The 21,007-nt window shown below is 43.9% G+C and overlaps 1 protein-coding gene across 3 annotated transcripts in view; it reads left to right on the forward strand.

Moving 5' to 3' along the window:
* Positions 1-21,007, forward strand: part of STXBP5 (syntaxin binding protein 5) — a 262,474-nt gene that overhangs the window by 137,987 nt on the left and 103,480 nt on the right. For all 3 annotated transcript variants that reach the window (XM_069955279.1, XM_069955281.1, XM_069955282.1), the window contains exons 6-8: positions 11,667-11,730; positions 14,060-14,143; positions 17,473-17,596. In XM_069955279.1, the coding sequence (XP_069811380.1) occupies positions 11,667-11,730; positions 14,060-14,143; positions 17,473-17,596 (272 nt within the window). The remainder of the gene's footprint in view (positions 1-11,666; positions 11,731-14,059; positions 14,144-17,472; positions 17,597-21,007) is intronic.

Raw genomic sequence — 21,007 nt, forward strand, 5'->3', positions numbered from 1 at the left:
ACAGGCCTCTCTATCTGTGCCCTAGAAAGGGTTAATAAACCATCACGAGGAGGTGATTGGGTACAGATTTTAAGAAAAAGGGAGGCCTACTGGATTTTGTATTTAGGTACCCGTTACCCTAAAGGTCTAAATCTAAAATCTGATCTATACTATATATACTAAACACATTCTGTATACATGATCCAGTTTTTGTTTTCTCCCTTACCTCCATGAGTAAGTCATGTGACCTCCATTCCGGACAGGTGACGCCCGAGAGGCGGTCCGAGTTATGGAGACCTGCATCTTATCTATAAAAGGATATCATTACTGTGATCTAACTGCCATGATTAAGAGGTGTAACCTCGCAACGCGTCGGCACTGATGTTTTTAACCTGTTTGCCATTTTAAGATGCACGTTCAGTAAAGTTATACACATTTTGTACGGAGCTGGGAGCCACTATTTTTTTTACCGAAGTCTATACGGGAGACGGCCCACAATATTGCTCCACGCGCTCTTGATCTGGGGAATTACAGCGGCACACATACTGTATACTGCATCCTGGTGAGCTGACCTTCCTTTTTGCTTATTTGTATATTCAGTGTTTATTTATTTATTTTTGTTTGTTTGTTTGTTTTGTTAACTCACATCACAATCTACTTTTTGTCTCTAATACAAACAGAGACTCTGCAATGTCCCAGCCCTTCTGTTGTTTCTCAATATTTGAGTAATTTGACAGCCTTAAAGAGTGTGTGACTGTACACGGGATGTCAGCACTGATTGGTCAATGCCAGTCTGTGTCTATTGGTCCATCTTATAGAGTGTGAGCTCTTGTCTCACACATGTGAATGATTGGTGTGTAATTATGTAAAGTCAGATTTTTACCCTCAAAATTGTGCTGTGAAACATGTTGGTGCAATATAAATAAGTTATTATTATTGATATGAGGCAATAGGGTATCTTCCCACTATGGAATATGCAGAGAAATTTCAAGCAGAGGCCATACATGTCAATTCTAGGGGACAAGTGAAACTTCAAGGAGCCTCCATTTGACATTTCCACTCACATTCCATAGTGGTAACATACCCTAAGAAATGATTACCTAGAATTGTGAAGGATACAAGTATTTACTACTCGGGAAGCTGCTTTCAGACTTATTTGATTGACATTCTCTGTTAAAACTAAGGTAAAATAATAGAAACTTCAAGTTTACCACTGAGGAAGCCATTGCTAGAATCCAGTAGTTGATGAGCAGTTTTCCCTTCCTCTTCTGTTTGATATTGCTGCAGGCAGACAAGCAGTTTAGTAACTGGTTTTACCAATGTCTTTTATGTGGTTTGTTTTTTTTAAATGACTTGTGGTGCAGATTTTACATTTACACCATGTCAATTTCTGTCACCTATCGGTCGTCAATTTTCTCCTATGACTTATACAAGTCATAATACACAGTAAAGTCTGCAAACAATGTATTGTTGTGCATTACCCATGGAACTGTGTATGCCAACATACTCCTGTTTGATATATATATGTGTGTGTGTGTATATGTGTCTGTGTGGTTTTGCTTTGGCAGTTTTCTACCAAAGCTCCAACCTGTGTGAATTTACCCTTCTTCTCCGTCTTAGCTGGTGGAAGGAGAAGCTTGCCCATCGTCTTTAAGATACGCTGAAACTGAATTGCAGTAATTGCCTATGTCTGTTTCCCCATTGTATAAAATATATGTTGACATTTTGCAGTAATGACCTGCTCTGGATTGTACATATTGGTCGTATCATCCTGCAATTAGTTTGACGTTATTGAAGATGCTCATCTGACCTAATTCCCATCTGTAGGATAATACTGCTCACTATGTTGTATCTCTCTGGCAGCTGTTCTACATGCCGTATGCCAGGAAAGGTAGAGAAGAAAAACCAAAACACAGCGCTGCCTTCTATCCTGAACTTTAGGGCCACAACTTAATATCAACTCGAGAATACATTTACATGTCTAAAGAACAGGACTGCTCATTGGTGGTTGGGGATTTCTCATCCTAGAGGATATATCGGCCATAAACAGTACATTTAGCTGGAATGTACACCATTATAACTAGTGAGACGCCACCAATGGAAGAAGAAGCAGTCGAAAATTTCAACATGTTAAAGATAATAAAAAAATCTTTTCCAGTCGACAGTATTAACTATTATTTTATTTAACATTTATATTTGCTTTACACTGAGTATACTCTTCTATCCATGTGTATAGAACGTGGTGAGAGGGACCATACAGCAGCGGGACCACTGGTGTAGGGGGCTGTATTGTTAGTGATTTGTCACCCCCCTCTATTGATATGTGCAGTTGTCAGCACCATATAGATAGAAATTTACATGTTGCACAGTTCAGATTTACCTGTATTACATGTCTTTGTTGTCTGTCTGGCCAAAAATGTTTTTCATCATTGGTTGAGAGTCATTTGGGCGGGGCTTCAGTGCTGTTGTGCTCCATTTCTTTCCACTTATGTCTGTGCCATAGTCTCTGCCCCCTCTGATTTCATCCTAATGGGCCACTCCTACTGCAGTAGCGGCCGGCATTTATCTTCTGTGGCACAGGCTCATTCGGCAGTGACATTGCCGTATCCCTGTATCCTTACGGCGTCTGCGCCACAGAAGATGAATCCCAGCTTCCAATGGCTTTATCCATGTTTTCCTGGCAGCCTTAAGGGTCAATTCTGTCCGTATACGGATGCTGTTCTGTGGCTGTGTCAGTAAACTAGTGTGAAATAGTTTAGCTGCTCCCGACATATTTAATCGTGATGCTGGAAGCTCCCAGGTCCAGTCCGCAGAACACAGTCTGTAAACAGATGGAATTATATGTGTGAATGACCCTTTAGGGCTGCATCCAACTTCAGCCACAGGTATTCACATGCAGAGAGGCCACTCAGTATCATTAGCTGGGAAATCCTCTACAATAGTCTACACATGTAACCAACCTGCATCTTATTGTTATCAGGCACTCACATGCAGACACATATACACACAGACACGCATACACACACAGACATATATATATAATATATAATAAATATATAATATATATATATATATACACACGCTCATATCTCTGTACAGTATATTTTGGTATATACAGTATAATTGCATAAGATAAAGGCTACCTCCTCTGTGCCCTACAGTCCCTTTGTGAGATGCTGCAGTGTGTTCCTGTTGCTTGGCAAGCTTTTCTTATACAGAAATAGATGACCAAGTGATATGTATCCAGCAGGGTCTGTCAGGAAAGTAGAATGTGTTGTGACAATGACAAACAGGAAATGTCGGGCTGCACAGATAGGCCAAACAGGCTTCTTTCTGCTTGATACATCATCAACTAATATGAGACAGAACATCCAGAAAATATTATTATATTGACAGGCTCTGCCTGAAATGCGTCAGCAATCCAAGGAGCTCATTACCGTACAATAAGCTCCATTGCAGACATCTTTAATGCCTGGCTGTATGAATAGGCCTAGTGGCAGCATGCTATTATCCTAGTAAAAGATGCTTAACTCTGAAGAAATGATTCAGATTTGAGACCTCACCTACTGTTATAAGCTGGATATACAATTCAATAAAAATCATACAATCCAGAAGAGCTCTGTGGCGCCCCCGTATGATGCATCCTTCGGCTCCAATCTGTATATGCGTCATTCAGTGTAACATCAGTTGTGACGTCAGTAGATAGTATGGGTGTACAATAGTGAAGAATGTCAATATATACAGTATAGAATTTTTTTTAACTATATAACGGGGGATGCAGGGGCGTAACTAGAAATGGCTGGGCCCCACAGCAAACTTTTGATTGGGGCCCCCCCCCCTCCTCGACCAACCACTATGCCATCAACACACCCAGCTCTACACAGGTTCTATACACCATATAAATTACACTGCAGTTATATTAAGTGACTCACAGGGGACGCCTTCTCTCATTAGAGTTGTTTTCTTTTCTGATTTTCTTCTCCATCTGTCCTGGGCCATTATAAGAACTCCGAGCCACGAATCCACAGAATCTGCCAGACAGACAAATTAGGCTCTGTGTAGACAGCTTATAGATTGCCCCTTGTTCAGTCCTCCATATAGATGGCCCCATGTGCATCTACTATAGTAGAGATCCCCCTCTGTGTAATCCATTTATAGTAGATGATACCCTCTGTGCATCACCTATATCAGAGGTAGGGAATCTCTGCTCTCCAGCTTCTGCAAAACTACAACTCCCATCATGTATGGACAGTTAAAAATAAAGCTGTAGTTTTGCAATAGCTGGAGAGCCAAGGTTCCCTATCCCTGCCCTACAGTATATGGTCCCCTCTGTGTAGTCCTCTTAGATGACCCCTCTGTGTCAACCCCCCCAGTGTAGTTCCCCTTATAGATGCCCCCTAGTCCCCTTCATAAATGGCCCCTCTGTGTAGTTCCCCTTTTAGATGGCCCACATTCCCCATAAAAGTAGCCCCCAGTGTTGTCCATCCCCGTCCCGCATATAGGTAGCCCCCAGTGTTGTCCATCCCTGTCCCGCATATAGGTAGCCCCCAGTGTTGTCCATCCCCCATATAGGTAGCCCCCAGTGTTGTGCATTCCCATCCCCCATATAGCCCCCAGTATTGTGCATCCCCCCCATATAGCCCCCAGTATTGTGCATCCCCCATATAGCCCCCAGTATTGTGCATCCCCCCATATAGCCCACAGTATTGTGCATCCCCCATGTAGCCCCCAGTGTTGTCTATCCTTAGCCCCCAGTATTGTGCATCCCCTTCCCCACATAGCCCCCAGTATTGTGCATCCCCTTCCCCACATAGCCCCCAGTATTGTGCATCCCCTTCCCCACATAGCCCCCAGTATTGTGCATCCCCTTCCCCACATAGCCCCCAGTATTGTGCATCCCCTCCCCACATAGCCCCCAGTATTGTGCATCCCCTTTCCCACATAGCCCCCAGTATTGTGCATCCCCTTTCCCACATAGCCCCCAGTATTGTGCATCCCCTCCCCCACATAGCCCCCAGTATTGTGCATCCCCTTCCCCACATAGCCCCCAGTATTGTGCATCCCCTCCCCCACATAGCCCCCAGTATTGTGCATCCCCATCCCCACATAGCCCCCAGTATTGTGCATCCCCTCCCCCACATAGCCCCCAGTATTGTGCATCCCCTTCCCCACATAGCCCCCAGTATTGTGCATCCCCTCCCCCACATAGCCCCCAGTGTTGTGCATCCCCTTCCCCACATAGCCCGCAGTGTTGTGCATCCCCTTCCCCACATAGCCCCCAGTGTTGTGCATCCCCTCCCCCACATAGCCCCCAGTGTTGTGCATCCCCTTCCCCACATAGCCCCCAGTATTGTGCATCCCCTTCCCCACATAGCCCCCAGTATTGTGCATCCCCTCCCCCACATAGCCCCCAGTATTGTGCATCCCCTTCCCCACATAGCCCCCAGTATTGTGCATCCCCTCCCCCACATAGCCCCCAGTATTGTGCATCCCCTTCCCCACATAGCCCCCAGTATTGTGCATCCCCTTCCCCACATAGCCCCCAGTATTGCCCCTCTGATTAAAAAAACAAACACATAACTCACCTAACCCCACGCTCCCCCGTTGGTCGCCGGTCTCCTCTTCTCTCTGCCTCCGCCCGATGAGCAGCCCTCTGGTGAAGTCCTGGCAGCGTCATCGCTGAGCGCTCAGTGTGCGCCGCGGCGGCTGGGACTTCCGGTTTGTGTTCTTAGTACCGGAAGTCCCAGCCGCGGCGGCGCACACTGAGCGCTCAGCGATAACGCTGCCAGGACTTCACCAAAGAGCTGCTCATTGGGTGGGACACTCTTGTGATCGCAAGCAGAATGCTTGCTTGCGGTCACAAGAATGATTGACAGGGCGGGAAGCCTATGGCTTCTCGTGCTGTCAGTCAGAACACTGAACACCCGGGAGGCCCGCTCGGCCGCCGGGTGTTGCAGGCGGTCATCTTCGGGGGGCCAAGGCCACGGGCCCCCTGATGTTAGGGGCCCCGTAGCAGCCGCTACGGCTGCTACGGCGGTAGTTCCACCCCTGGGGGGATGGAACCTTGGCTCTCTAGCTGTTGCAAAACTACAACTCCCATCATGCCTGGACAGGCAAAGCTTAAAGTGTGACTGTCGTGTTTTGTTTTTATTTATTTTTTTGCAGAAATCAATAGTACAGGCGATTTTAACTTTTTCTCGACCTGGGATCATTGATGCCTCAATGCCCAGGTCGTGATTTGACATCAGCTTATGGGATCATAAACATTCCATTGCTGATGTCCCCTATGTCTGCCCCCTCTCCGCTGTCCCCTGTCACTGTAATAATGTTTTGACAGCGGCAGGAGAGAGGGGGAGGGGGGCAGAGCGCACGGCCGCACGCACGGCGCGCGTCCTGCCTTCCCTACTGTCCCTTGCCGGCCTCCGTAGCTAGAAACCGGAAGCCTGAGGCTTCCGGTTTCTATGACTATCATCGGGGCTCTGCGATCAGTTTGCAGAGCCCTGATGGACACCGGAGAGACAATTCTCCCTCTGTAGAGAGAGAATTGTCTCTCTGGAGCCCTATAGATACTGCGGTCTTGCTGACCGCAGTATCTATAGGGTTAACTCTCAGCATCGGAGAGCGGCTCCGGTGCTGAGAGTTCCGGCAGGTCCCCGGCTATCACTGATGACACAGACGTAGCTCCTACACCTGTGTCATCCTCGGCAGTAAATTAACGTCGCTGCAGCGACGTTAATTTACTGTGCAGCGGCGGGAAGGGGTTAAGAAACTTTGTGATTAGGTTTATTGGGAAAATATGCCATTATCTGCATCCAAAAAGACTTTCCCCAGGTCCCCCCCTCCCTCCTCTCTCATTTACTGCTCATCAGGAAATCTCAACTCTTTTACGTCAGTTGAGCCCTGTGTAACCTATGGAGAGGGAGGAGGAGGGAGATTAATCGCCAGCAGAGAACAAACGATTACACAGTGGGAGCTGTGTAAAAGCCGGTATTCAGAGGTCAGAGAGGTCAGTGCTGACTTCAGAGGAGATAGCCCGGTGATGTAGCTGTAAATTAACTTTGTTGTCCTGTTTTGGTGCCTCATCTCCCTCCACCCCTCCCCTCTCCATAGACAATTATGAAGACAGGGGGGAGAGCTTCAAACTGCTTTTTCATGATAAAAATGCATTTTTCAGCTAATAAACCCAATTACAAAGTTTCTTAAAATTGCCTGTACTATTGATTTCTGCAAAAAAAAATTTTTAAAAAATAAACTACAGTGACGCTTTAAGCTTTGGGTGTCCAGGCATGATAGGAGTTGCAGTTTTGCAACATCTGGAGGGCCAGAGTTCCCTACTACTGATATAACACTTTTTTTCTTGTGCCTTTCCAACTATTTTCATTGTGACACAAATATGCATACAGAACATCCATGCAGTATTAGCAGTGATATGATGTCAGGCTTATGATGTCATACCGTCTGTAAGTAATTTTGTGAAATTTCTGGTTTGGTCATCAGTAAGTAGTCTTTTAAAATGTAAATGTTCTAGTGGTACAATGGCAGGTCTGGCGTAACACTGCGCTATATCCTGCATGATGTGAGGAGTCTGGCCTGATCTGCATTTTTGGCTTCACAAATTGTCTTTTTATGGCCGATCAGGCACACAAATGGCCGACACAACAACACACGAGGTGATGGCTGGAATGGAGCCGCCGAGCTCTGGAGTGTTGCATCTGACCATCTGGGACAGGTCTAGGTTTGACAGAACGTTTCCTGCTGAATAACATAATGACGACTATAAAGTTTGATTTGCTTTTTAATCATTTGGGCTCTGCCTCCTGGTTACTGTGAATGAAACTCTATACGCTAGAGAACGGTTCTTTTCTGTGAAGGCCCCCTGTACTGTGTCAGCAGGGCAGTGCACTATAGCACACTGCAAGGTCGGTACGAACATGTGGGAGCACCCCAAACTCCATTTCATCTAACCATTGTGGAATGAAGCTGATGTAAGCCTTACTATGCAAAATTATTGGCTCATCAAAACCCGACAGTTTTTATCCTATTTGGCTGTTTGGTTTCTAACCAGTATTATTGATAAATGCAAAGAATTAACAACATAATGGGATCCTTAAAGGGGTACTCCAGTGAAAATCTTTTTCTTTCAAATCAACTGGTTTCAGAAAATTATATAGATTTGTAATTTACTTCTATTTAAAAATCTCAAGTCTTCCTATACTTATCAGCTGCTGTATGCCCTGCAGGAAGTGGTGTCTTCTTTCCAGTCTGACACAGTGCTCTCTGCTGCCACCTCTGTCCATGTCAGGAACTGTCCAGAGCAGCAGCCAATCCCCATAGAAAACCTCTCCTGCTCTGTTCAGTTCCTGACATGGACAGAGGTGGCAGCAGAGAGAATTGTGTCAGACTGGATTCAATACACCACTTCCTGCAGGACATGCAGCAGCACCCCTTTAATTTCCCCATAGAGTAATAGTGCCTCCACACATAGTCGAGATGGCCTCCAATTTCCTTCCCAACTTGGTGCCAGTGATGCCTCCACTTTAGCCATGGTGCTGCTCTAGTACCTCCACTTAGTAATGATGCCCCCATGCCAGCACTGGTGCACTTTACTGCCGCTATACAGTAAGTGAATATTGTGACCCCTGCAAAAGACACCAGTAGGTCTAGTACTACTCTAATGTGCTATGAGTATTTTATGCTGTTGCTTTAGTGATCTCCTCAAATACAATATTTCTGCAGCTGTATTCTACTCTTGTCCTTTTGTTACCTTTGCACTATCCCTGTAACCTAAGTTGACTATTAGCATAATTTTATGCTGGTTATCATTGCTTTATACAGTTTAGCTGTGTAGTATACTGTGTTTTATAATGCCCTCTTTCTGTGTAACCCTTAATAGTCCATTGTTCCCATAACCACAGGTGGTTTTCCCAGTGCTTCAGTATCGGCCGTTCTCATGTATCCAAACAGGAAGAGCAATGTAACTTCTCTCCTTCTACCTCCTTGTGTTGCGAAAGTGCACGTGTGACCGCCTGCAGCGTGTACACAATCCTCAGTACCATACACCTCTCTCCACTGGCAACATTTTTAAAGTGTCACTGTGTTTTGTTTAGTTTTTTTGCAGAAATCGATAGTCCAGGCGATTTTAAGAAACCTTGTAATTGGGTTTATTAGGCAAATAGACTTAGAGTTAAGAAGCTTTTCCCCAGGTCCCCCCCTCCCCCTCCCCTCTCATCCACTGCTCATTATCAGTAAATCTCGACTCTTTTATTTCAGTTGAGCCATGTGTAACCTATGGAGAGGGGGGGGGGGGGGGGGGGGGGGGGGGGGGGGAGGGAGATTAGTCGCCAGCAGAGAACGAACGATTATACCGTGGGAGATTTATGAAAGCAGTTATTCAGAGGTCAGAGAGGTTAGCGCTGACTTAAGAGAAGATAGCCTGGTGATGTAGCTGTTATTTAACTCTTTGTTGCCCTATTTTGGTGCCTCATCTCCCTCCACACTGCTCCACTGCTTTTTCATGATAAAAATAGTTTTTACGGCTAACAAACCCAATTATTGATGATTTCTGCAAAAAAGATTAAACAACAGTGACACTTTAATAGCAGACTGCTCTGAGTGTATACCAGATAATCTGTACAGACTATGACACACACCACCCATTCTTTGTATTATTATTAAGACATTAAGAACAATTGCATTTATAGATCCTAAGCTGCCATGTTTTTTAGACTCTTACACTTATTTGGTTAAAATGTTCTGTCTCATAAAAAATGAAGACCCTTTTGTATCTATTTTCTTTTCTTTGCTGCTTCTGAGATAGCTGTGGTAGCTGACTGCTCCTGGCAGTGTGGACCCTCTCTGCTGCCACTTCTACTCTCAGAGATGTAAGGAGAGAAGGATACACATGGAATATGAGATTTTTCTCTCATCTCCCGCTCCTCTCCTTTCGAGAAGGCCGATGTAAACAAGTCCCTGGCAGACTTTATCTGTAACTTTGTAGCCCCTTTGTAATGTTGAGAGGGTTAAACTAAACACTCAGACAGTTTTTGGTGTCTTCAGCAGAAAGCAGCAGCTGAGAACTCTGGAAAGGAGACTGAATAGATAATAAGTATGGAAGGAATTGTTAGCCTCACTATGGGCAGCAACATATCAGAAGTTGTTTGTGTGAAATACCCCTTTAGGCTATGTTCACTCAGTATTTTTGCTCTGTTTTTTGCAACCAAATCTAGAAGTGTATCGGAAGCACGGACGGCTATGTTCCCACTCTGCTGAAATTGAGTGGATGGCCGCCATTTAATGGCAAATAATTACCATTATTATAAAGCAACAGCCATTGTTTTGAAATGACGGCCGTTATTTGCCATTGAATGACGACCATCTACTAAATTACAGTGTGGGAACATAGCAGCCTTTCTGTGTTTCCAATCCACAGAAACATAGCCTTATTATCGCTCGGTGGAATAGAGAGAATTATCAGCCGATGATCGGGTCATCGGCTGATCGTTGATTTAGGTTCAAACCTAAAATCATCATTCGCCACCCGCGCATCGCTAGTGGGGGCAACCGACGATTCAAGCAGAGCAGCATACATTACCTGCAGGGCTTCTCTTCCGCTCTGTCTTCCTCCCCGGGTCCCGCGGCGCAGCATCAGCTTCGGTGCCGCCTGACTGAGCTGTCAGATGCTCAGCCAATCACTGTCCGGGAACGCCGCGGCCAGTGATTGGCTGAGCGGTGTGACAGCTCAGTCAGGCCGCACCGAAGCTGATGCTGCGCCGCGGGACCCAGGGAGGAAGACAGAGCGGAAGAGAAGCCCTGCAGGTAATGTATGCTGCAAGCGTATCAGTAACTATGTCCCTGCAGCCCTCGCTAAACGATCATCGGGGCCATGGAATAGGCCCAGTAAACGAGCGCCGATCTAGCAGATCGGCGCTTGTTTACATCGTTGCTCGGGCCCTGCTCGGCCCGTGAAAGAGGGCCCTAAAACTTGCAGTAATCTGAACTTAGAATATACCCATATTTTGCTTATTTGAACCTAGCCTTCGGATGTGTACTTGGCAGATACGTTGTGTTTGGATAAGCTGCAGCGGTTTTGCAGGTACATTAGCGGTGGCTGCTGTGGAAAATGAAATAAAGAAGGAGCAGAAAAAAGTCTGAGTTTAAAATCCACAGCAGTCTGTGATTTTGTGGAAATCGTGGCAGAAATGTATATTGATGCGATCACATGTTAGGGCAGCTTTACACATAGCGAATCACAGCGGAATTCACACTGCAAAGTCTACTGTGATTCCCTGTACTGTGCGTTTGAATGGGATAACATTAATTGCAGCGGAATTATCATTCTGCTGCGAGTATGTGAATGCCGGCCCCTTAACTCAGCCAATCAGTGCATGGCCCCGCCACCGTCACTGATTGGCTGGGCAGGACCTACAGGAGTCTCAGATGCTGCCAGAGTATGGACCAGTAAAGTACGCTCTGGGCGGTGGCGGGTTAAGGGGCCGGCATTCACATACTCGCAGCAGAATGATAATTCCGCTGCAATTAATGTTACACCATTCAAACTCACAGCAGCCGGAATTGCAGTGGATTTTGGAGCGTGAAATTCGCTACCTGTGAAGCTGCCCTTAATTTTACTGGCGACATGCAGACTTTTTATAATTATGCTTCATTTTGATCTCTTTTCTGTTGTCCAGGTCATCCAAATCGCATCCAGGGCCAGTTGTCCACATCAGTGATAATCCAATGGATGAAGGAAAGGTAAGGGATAATGTTTACTTGTAAAATATTCCACCAGATTATCTATTTATTCATATATAACCCAGACAAAGTATTACTTGTGAAGGATTTAAAAGGGAACTATTAGCAGGTTAGCAGGTTAGACGAACTTAATCTGCTGATAGGCCCGTATTGCGTACGGGTGGCCGATTAGGAACGTATGTCTGGACACTGAGCTTTCAAAGGAAACAAAAAATGGGTGCTTATATTGTCTGGACAGCAGTCATTCTATGTAGAAGAACAAGGGTATTACAGAAGGCCAATGTACATAGAGAACAAAGTCTTTGCAAAAGCCATAACTTAAAAACAAGTATTCTATCCCGCAGCCAAATATAATACACTCCTGACTGGCATGTTTCAGGACCGGAACTGAAAAACTGCAGTGGAGCCTGCCTCTTAAAATGTATGTCATGAGTTTGTTCAATGACCTTTACCATTGAACTTCTCATACATAATCTGCAACATAAGTATTCTGCTTTTAGCAACAAGGGGTAAATGAAACGCATAGTGCTCAGACGACATAATGTCAGCTATGAAGGCTGTGGCCCTGAGAGCTGATCTCGGGGGCAGTAACTGCGGGCAGTATAGGAGTGTCGCTTTCTGTTGATATGTTCTCCTATCCCAAGGGTAGTAAACCTTGGCTCTCCGGCTGTTGCAAAACTACAACTCCCATCATGCCTGGACAGCCAAAGCTTTAGCCAGGCATGGCATGATGGGAGTTGTAGTTTTGCAACAGCTGGAGAGCCAAGGTTTCCTATCCTGTAAGCTACTATGTTTCCATAGTCTTTATACATAGATTGGATCCCCAACATTACTTCTCTAGCTTTCTAATAAGTAGATGTTAATGTAGAAGTAATAAAAAAAAGTATTATATATAAACCACTGAGCTTTAACATTAAACAACACCTCATATTGTATAATAGAAAGAGAAGAAGCTTCACTGAAATTTTGAAGCCTTAACTTTGTGGATGAGGTATGGGCCTTTATGGCAGAGTTTCTGCAGTGATGATAGTGTGTGATGGTGGTGACATTTTACTCTTGCGGGGCCATAGAACCCAGGCAGGGGACATTATACAAGTCATTCATCTTTAACTGAAGGCAGATTAACTAGCTTGGCTTCCCCAGCATTTCACCGGGCAAAGGTGAAAATCCTGTGCAGGCAATAAAGAAGCAATACTTACCCATTCCCCACCCCCACAGCACCACCGCTGACAGTCACCAGCAGGGTTCCTGAGTCTCCAGAGTTCCCGTTTTGTCATGACACAGCACCGTAGGAACAACCAGCTCAACCAATGAGTGACTGCAGAGATGTACCGTCTCAGTCACTGATTGGCTGAACGAGCATTTCTGATTGGGGCTGTGACATCACACAACTGGGAACTTCAGAAGCTCGGCAGGGACCATGAGCGGTGACACTGCGCTGCAAGGACAAGAGGACGGGAAAGTATAGCTATTCTGTTTCCACCACCCTCTGCCCACCTTTGATTTGTAACTTTTCCCAGAGTACCCCATCAAACTTGTAGTGCTTGTTAAGTTTAATGTTTTTGCAAATACATTAAAGGGGTTATCCAGCGCTAAAAAAACATGGTGACTTTCTTCCAATCTCCAGGTCAGGTGCGGTTTTCAACCAAGCTCCATTCACTTCAGTGGAAATGAGTTGCAAAACCTGCATCCAAACTGGAGCCAAGAGCGGTGCTGTTTCTGGTAGAAAGTGGCCATGTTTTTCTTACACTGAATAACCCGTTTAATTTAGCAAACTTGCCTCCTCCTCCTAATATGCTCCTCCTTTCCTCCCACTGGCATCAGTTTGTTGCCGAGGTGTGGAAGCGTCATGTGTAATGGAACTCGGGTCGTATTCTCCTGAAGTCTACAAAAATAAGAAATGTTCTTTATCCGATCTGTCTGCTGGTGAATACGGGGCTAAGCCAAGCAAACCAGTTCCTTCTATTGTAGACGAGTTCATCTATATCCCTCATTGCCGGCATCATCTATAAATAACCGTACATTTCTCCACTGACAACAAATTAGAGTCTTTCATGATGTAATGTGAACATCTGCTCTTCAATGATACGATTGTGCACATTGTGATAATTTGGTCAGAAGCCGGTGATGAACACAGCGCTCTGTGTCTCATGGTCACCGAATGCAGAGGATATGTTCTTGCCAAGTTTTGGGGGAGGGGGTCTTTTCAGGAAATAAAAATAATGAAAACCTCACCTGTCATACTCTTTAATAAAATGTAATAAAGAAAATCATCTGTACGCCCGGGGGATTTCAGTAAAATCTCTAACATTCCAGTTTTGTCTTTTAGCTGCTAATCGGTTATGAGTCTGGAACAGTAGTATTATGGGACCTCAAGTCGAAGAGAGCGGACTACAGATACACCTACGATGAGGTATTGTCATTGTTATCTTGTCACAATGTTTGGCGTTATAAATCTATTAAAATAAATAAAAATATATATAACAATTTAGACTGACACATCTGCAGGTTACATTGTCCAGTTTCAGATGTCGGCATACTTGACGCTTCTACTGTTCCTTTTTATATGCTTAGATGTGTGTAATGAATTTGTAAGATTCTGTTTCCTCAGTCTCCGCTTGTAATACCGTTGTGTAATATGCAGCTATCCCTTCTGTCCTGAACTCCCCGGCCGCACATATATTGGAGCACCAAAGAGCTTCTGAAACAACTTTGACACACAGGCCTCATTCCCACTCCGTGGTCTGTTCACACTACGCACCCATTTATTTAAAGGGCCCTGTTCACACATAATGTACATGTTATAGGGCCAAGATCCCTGGATCACTTTTCTCTATTAAATTGCAGACAACCTATGGTTGTGCTTCCATAGCCCGGCTGTGGTTACAGGTCTGCAGCTTCAGGCAGCCCACAGAACGTAGGCGACCATATTATGTGTGCAATTTTTCATCATCTGCAACGCTGCATCCATAATACATCCATATTTTTTTGCAGGTCCGTACACAAAGTGGGGACTTGCATGTTAAAATGGCTCCACGCTTGTGATGTCAGAGTTCCATATGTGTTTTTGTGAATGTTTCCTCCGTAACATAGGGAAATCACATACGCTCCCATAGACTTTTAATATTATGGATTTGTGAATAAAGCTATAGAAACGTATAGGACCATAATTACCGACAAAAAGTAGGATTCCAACATAGCATATGTGAACAGAGACCAAGACTCTCTTTATAACTTTTTTGTATTTTTGTGCACAATACATGTGTGCCACACAGAAATACTCACAAACCCCATACTAAGAAATACACTACATAGTTCACAGGGCATGCCAGCTTATGCCAGCTGCAAGTCAATAGTACAACATTTTAAACAATAAAAAAAAGATTTAAAAAAAAAAACATAAACATAATACATGTAATTGAGTTAAAGTCCTTATAAAGGGGTACTCCTACATAATGTTTTCTTTAAAATCAACTGGAGTCTGAAACTTATATAGATTTGTAAATGACTTCTATTTTAAAATGTCCACTCTTCCAGTACTTATAAGCTGCTGTATGTCTTGCATGAAGTGGTGTATTCTCTCTAGTCTGACACTGTGCTCTCTGCTGCCACCTCTGTCCATGTCAGGAACTGTCCAGAGCAGGAGAGGTTTTCTATGGGGATTTGCTGCTGCTCTGGACAGTTCCTGACATGGACAGAGGTGGCAGCAGAGAGCACTGTGTCAGACTGGAGAGAATACACCACTTCCTGCAGTACATACAGCAGCTGATGAGTACTGGAAGGCTGGAGATTTTGTAATAAAAGTAACATCTATTTATGAAGGAATTTTATTTTTGCTGCAGTTCCCCTTTAAGAAGGCTTTGGTCCCAGTATAAGTAGTAGTAGACTAATTGTGTCAGACTCCATCAGTTTTGGCAGTCGTCACTGTTGGCCAGATGTGTGTCAGTGCTGTGAGTGGAATAGTAACAATTGCCATTGTCCGGGATTGCGGGAGCAGCGTTCGCTAGGAGCCGGGGCTATCATGCAGTGTATCCAGTCTTAGCACAGAATACTTACTGCTTAGAAGATAACCTCTTTAAGCAGAAAATGCCAATTGGAGGATTAACATCTGGCAGCTAATACTCCGTCTGTTAAGTAACGGTATATAGAGGTCATGTGAGGGAACTCCGCGTACATCTGTCATTAGCCCACTCCCTACTGACTGACGTCTCCTACTCTACATGGGAAACTATTACTACAATTTCCACAGATGGTTTAATCCCACTCGGTTTTATTGCTGCTACTAATGTGAAATAAATCTTTAGATTGCAGAATGTGGAGGCTTCTGCCTATGGTGGGGGCCGGATAAGCTGGGGCAAGCATTACAGGCCTTGGGTTTCTTACGCTTTGTGGGTTTAAACAATCATATGATAGTGCTTCCCTATCCCGGATTCTCCACTAATATGTAGACTGACTGCATATGTACGCTTGTGGTGCTGACATAAAGGTAATCTGTGTAATAGCAGACGTAGCTGTCACATAATGTTACACTCATCACCGTTCTCTTACAGGATTAACAACATTTCTATTTGTATCAGTGGGCATACAACTAAGAGACACTCATCCCGGGCCGCTCCTCTATTTAAAGTGATAGTTCAACAAAAAAAACAAAAAAAATTCTTTCAAATCAACTGATGATTTGTCATTTACTTCTATAAAAAAAAAATCTCAAGTCTTCCAGTACTTCCCAGCTGCTGAATGTCATGCAGGAAGTGGTATGCTTTCTATTCTGGAAAGCAGACATTTTCAAAGGGGGTGTGGTATTGTTCTAAACAGTTCCTGCCATGGACAGAGGTGGCAGCAGAGAGCACTGTGTCAGACTGGAAACAATACACCATTTCCTGCAGAGCATACAGCAGCTGATTAGTATTGCAATACTTGAGATTTTTTAATAGAAGTAAATTACAAATCTCCGGCACTAGTTGATTTGAAAGAAAACATTCATGGTGAACTCCCCCTTTACAGGGCCTCTACTTCATATACAGTTATGTTGTGTCTTGCTATAAAGGTCTTCTGCCAACCTTTCCTTATATATTGGAGCAGTGACGTGTCACTACTTTCAGCAGAGAGCGAAGGCACCTTATTCTTAACATTGAGACACTGAGGTAGGTGGAATTCCGAGCGGCGTCTGTGGCACGGATTCCACTCTCGATTTCCGACGATGCACCCTAAGGCTATGTTCACACTACGTATATTTTCATAAAACTATGTCCGTTGTTGCAGAGTGCAACAAAGGCTGTGATTAATATGAAAATATACATGACGTTGCCGCCTATGGAATCCTGGCCGGAGTGTATACACATAGTATACGCTCCAGCCTAGCGGCGCCGCGAGAGACTAACATGTCAGTTTTCTGCGGCCGCTATTCAATAAACCCTGTCAGTGCTCACTATGGAGCAAGCAGCTCCGGCCATATGCTCTATAGTGTGCAGTGGGGAGTTCTCATGCGGGCGCGCATCTTTTCTGAGACCGGCCGTTCCCTGACCCGGCCAGGTCTCTTACAAGGTCTGAACATGGCCTAAGGTTGTAGTGAGCTGCACCTGATTACTGTATAGATTTGTTTACCACATTCAAAGTGAATCTAATGCTGTGTATCAAGAATCAAATAACATGTAAACCCTAGTCTTGTTTACATAGACGCACACACCTCACTAGATATTCATAGATGCCTGAATTTCATTATTGTTCATGTTTGACTTTTAGGCGATCCATTCTGTCGCTTGGCACCACGAAGGAAAGCAGTTCATCTGCAGCCATTCAGATGGTACCCTGACCATATGGAATGTACGCTCTCCTGCCAAGCCCATACAGACAATCGTACCACATGGTAAGGCATGGTTATCTTTTACAACTTCTTATCTTCGCTCCATATGGACAACCTGTTTGCCTAACCCCTTCAGGACCGGGCTCATTTTTGTTTTTGCACTTAAGTCTTTCCTTCCTCGTGTTCAATAAGCCCATAGCACTTGCATTTATTCACCTACAGACTGACGTGAATCTTTATTTTTGAGAGACCAATTCTACTGTGCAGCGACAGGCTTAGTTTCTCCATAAAATATGCTGCGAATTGCTCTGTTACCATCCTTATAACACATTTATTTTTTATCTATGAGGCCACTTGAGGTGGCAATTATTGCGCCATGATCTGTACTTTGTATTGGTGTCTTGTTTGCCTATAAGTGACTTTTTGATAACTTTATTTTTTCTTATTTGTCTGGATGGGATGTGACCGAAAGTCTGCAATTTTTGTCATTGAGCTTATGCCATTTACTATGCAAGATCAGGAATTCGATAATTTAATAGTGGGGACGATTCTGCACCCGGTCATATCAAATATATTTTATTTATTTTTTTTTTATTTATAAAAATTTAGAAAAATTGGGTGTTTTTAAACATTTCATATGGGAAACTTTTTTTTTTAAATTTTTTTAGTCATACATAAAAAAAAAAAGTAGTTATATTAAATTATTCCTCATGTCACTAATATAGTGTTATCAGTAATAGTATTAGTTTGAGCGTGATTCGCTCCTGACATGAATATAGAAAAACTACAAAATGTCTATTGTCTACAGCTCCCCGACTCCTCCTTTTCCCAGTAAACAATAAATCATCATTCAATGTCATAGGAGGCTAGGCTGAATTCTGTGCCCTCACTCCTCAGATTGATGTCACCCTCTCCTACCAGCCCCTCAAGCCCCCATCACTATCCTCCATTTCATATACACAGATACATATATATTGATACAGGAACATTTAGGGGGAGTGAGGTGTGTTTACAGCATGTTGCCTTGTGCTGCAATCTCACTGTGCAATAGTCTGCATTGAAATGAGATGTTCTGCAACAGCTTTGAATAGAGAACTGGCAGGAGTGCTGTGGGAGGGAAATAGTATTACCGAGCAACTGCTCATCCAGCAAGAACAGAACTGAGGTTGCATTCACACGTTCTGTGTTATGCACGGAACACGGACGTGCAATGCCTGCAACAGACTGGACCCCTTATTTTTTTAACCTGATGTCAGAGAACCCCTTTAACATTTAGGCACGTGCAGATAATTTGTTATAGACTGACACAAACAAAAGAAATGTTGCTATGTAGATTATAATTTCGCTATGAGAGGCAGAGCTTAGCAGTCACTTAATGCAAAGCAGCCTGGAGTTGTGTTACAGGTGTCCAGGCATTACCGTATAATTACAGCGGTGCCTTGGATTAGGAACATAATACGTTCCAGGACCGCGCTTGTAATCCAAATCCACTCTTATACCAAAGCAAATTTTCCCATAAGAAATCATAGAAATGCAGACAATTGGTTCCACACCCCAAAAATAATTTATTATTCTGAATAACATGTGAAACAAACATTCAGAAACAGCAGAATATGTGATAATAATTTACTGTACAGTAATGGAGAGGATGGGAAACACAAGGGCGGACAGAGACTGCAGGGAGCAGGAAGGAATGAGCAGGGCAGATGTGGGCACAGTATAGCAGCTCTCTGTCCGGGGAGAGAAGGGTTACAGCTATAAAGAGATTACCCCCACAGTCCTGTCCCCGGATGTAAGCCTCAGCCTGAAGTGGATCTGCTATGATTTGGGAGGTGAGGGAGACTTCCTGGGTCAGAGTACAGGGCTGTAGACCCCGCTATGCAGACCATGCCCCTCCCCCACTCCCCCTCCCACCCAGTACAGGGAGCTCTTAAACCAAAGCAATGCTCTTACACCAAGTCACAATTTTGAAAAACTCTGAGCTCTTAAACCAAAACGCTCTTAAACAGAGTTACTCTTCAACCAAGATACCACTGTATATATAAGAAGTGGGCGGGACATACAAAAAAGCTATACCGTAGGTGACCAAGTTTGCACTGAATTAAATTGAAAACAAAATGCCAGAGAGCGAGAGGATGTTCTGCGTGCAGGTGTGTTATATTATTTATAATGCTTTACATACAGATATTCCTATAGATGAATAGACTGGTTCTGTAACGTTTACTTTAGCATGGGGTTCTTTATTCTACACCATAATATATTCGGTTCTGTGCATTGTGTTTCTCTGGTGACTCTTCCATTAGAGTGGATAGGACGCCGTCCTGCTGCTTTTATGTAACGTATTGGATTAATCTTTAATGTGCTGCTGCTGCACTTGTCAATAACAGCTGTACCTTTTCATCATCATCATCTTCATCATCATCACACAGCTTTCTGTCTCTTCATCTCCCGGACACCATGCTATGTGCGGCTTGGCACTTCCTGCAGCGTCATGGTAGAGGAAGGCTCTAAATGATAACCTGCTCATCTGAATGCAGCAGCTCTCCAGCCTGACCTTGCACGCACATTAGACAAATACAGGACTATTGTGTTTGTAAATCGGCTGGGACGCACACAAACATGACAGTGTGTACTTTACCAGCAGCGAGCCTTAAGAACATTAACACTTGGGTGAGCAGACGTTCCTTTCTGTACTCCTAGTAAAAACAAACAATTGAAGTTGGGATTTACTTGAACTTTCTTTCCTTTACTGCCGCCTAAGTATCCAACTGCGTGCGCTGTTAGCAATTCTATCACTGTCACTATCCGGTCTGTTACTGCCATGTTTCTTCACACGTTTCCTTTAAATCCCTGACCTTGACCATTTAACACAGATCTTAGGGACCGTATTACACAGGGCACTCATCGTTCGAAAAATCGTTAGATTGTTCGGATTTAAACGATAATTGTTTCGTGAGATTGTTAATCGTTACTAGTCAAAAAATCGCTTGCCGTAATAGTAGTCTTAGTCTCATGTAAATCTCGCTTGATTGTCGCTCCATGTAATAGGGCCTTTAGTCTAGGCAAGCACACGCACCACCATGACACAGGTGAGTAGTGGAAACCAGAGGTCAGTGTATTCATAATTATTCATGAAGTATAATAGCAGAATGGCGGAATACAGTTACCTAAAAAAAAATGACAGAATTGTTATTTCATTGTGAATCCATTAACTTAGACATGCCAGGAGTGGTGAAAGATTTGTTTTAACCCTTAGAGGACCGGGCCAATTTCAATTTTTGCGTTTTTTTTTTACTTTTTCCTCCTTGTGCTTAAAAGGCCATAGAAGTTTGAATTATTTTTTGCGCCACTAATTGTACTTTGCGATGACAGGCTGAATTTTTCCATAAAGTACACTGTAAAACCAGAAAAAAATTCAATGTGTGGTGAAATTGAAAAAAACATTTTTAATTTTTTTTGTTTAATTTAGGGAGT

This window comes from Dendropsophus ebraccatus, chromosome 15, assembly GCF_027789765.1.
Source record: "Dendropsophus ebraccatus isolate aDenEbr1 chromosome 15, aDenEbr1.pat, whole genome shotgun sequence".
NCBI classification, from domain to species: domain Eukaryota; kingdom Metazoa; phylum Chordata; class Amphibia; order Anura; family Hylidae; genus Dendropsophus; species Dendropsophus ebraccatus.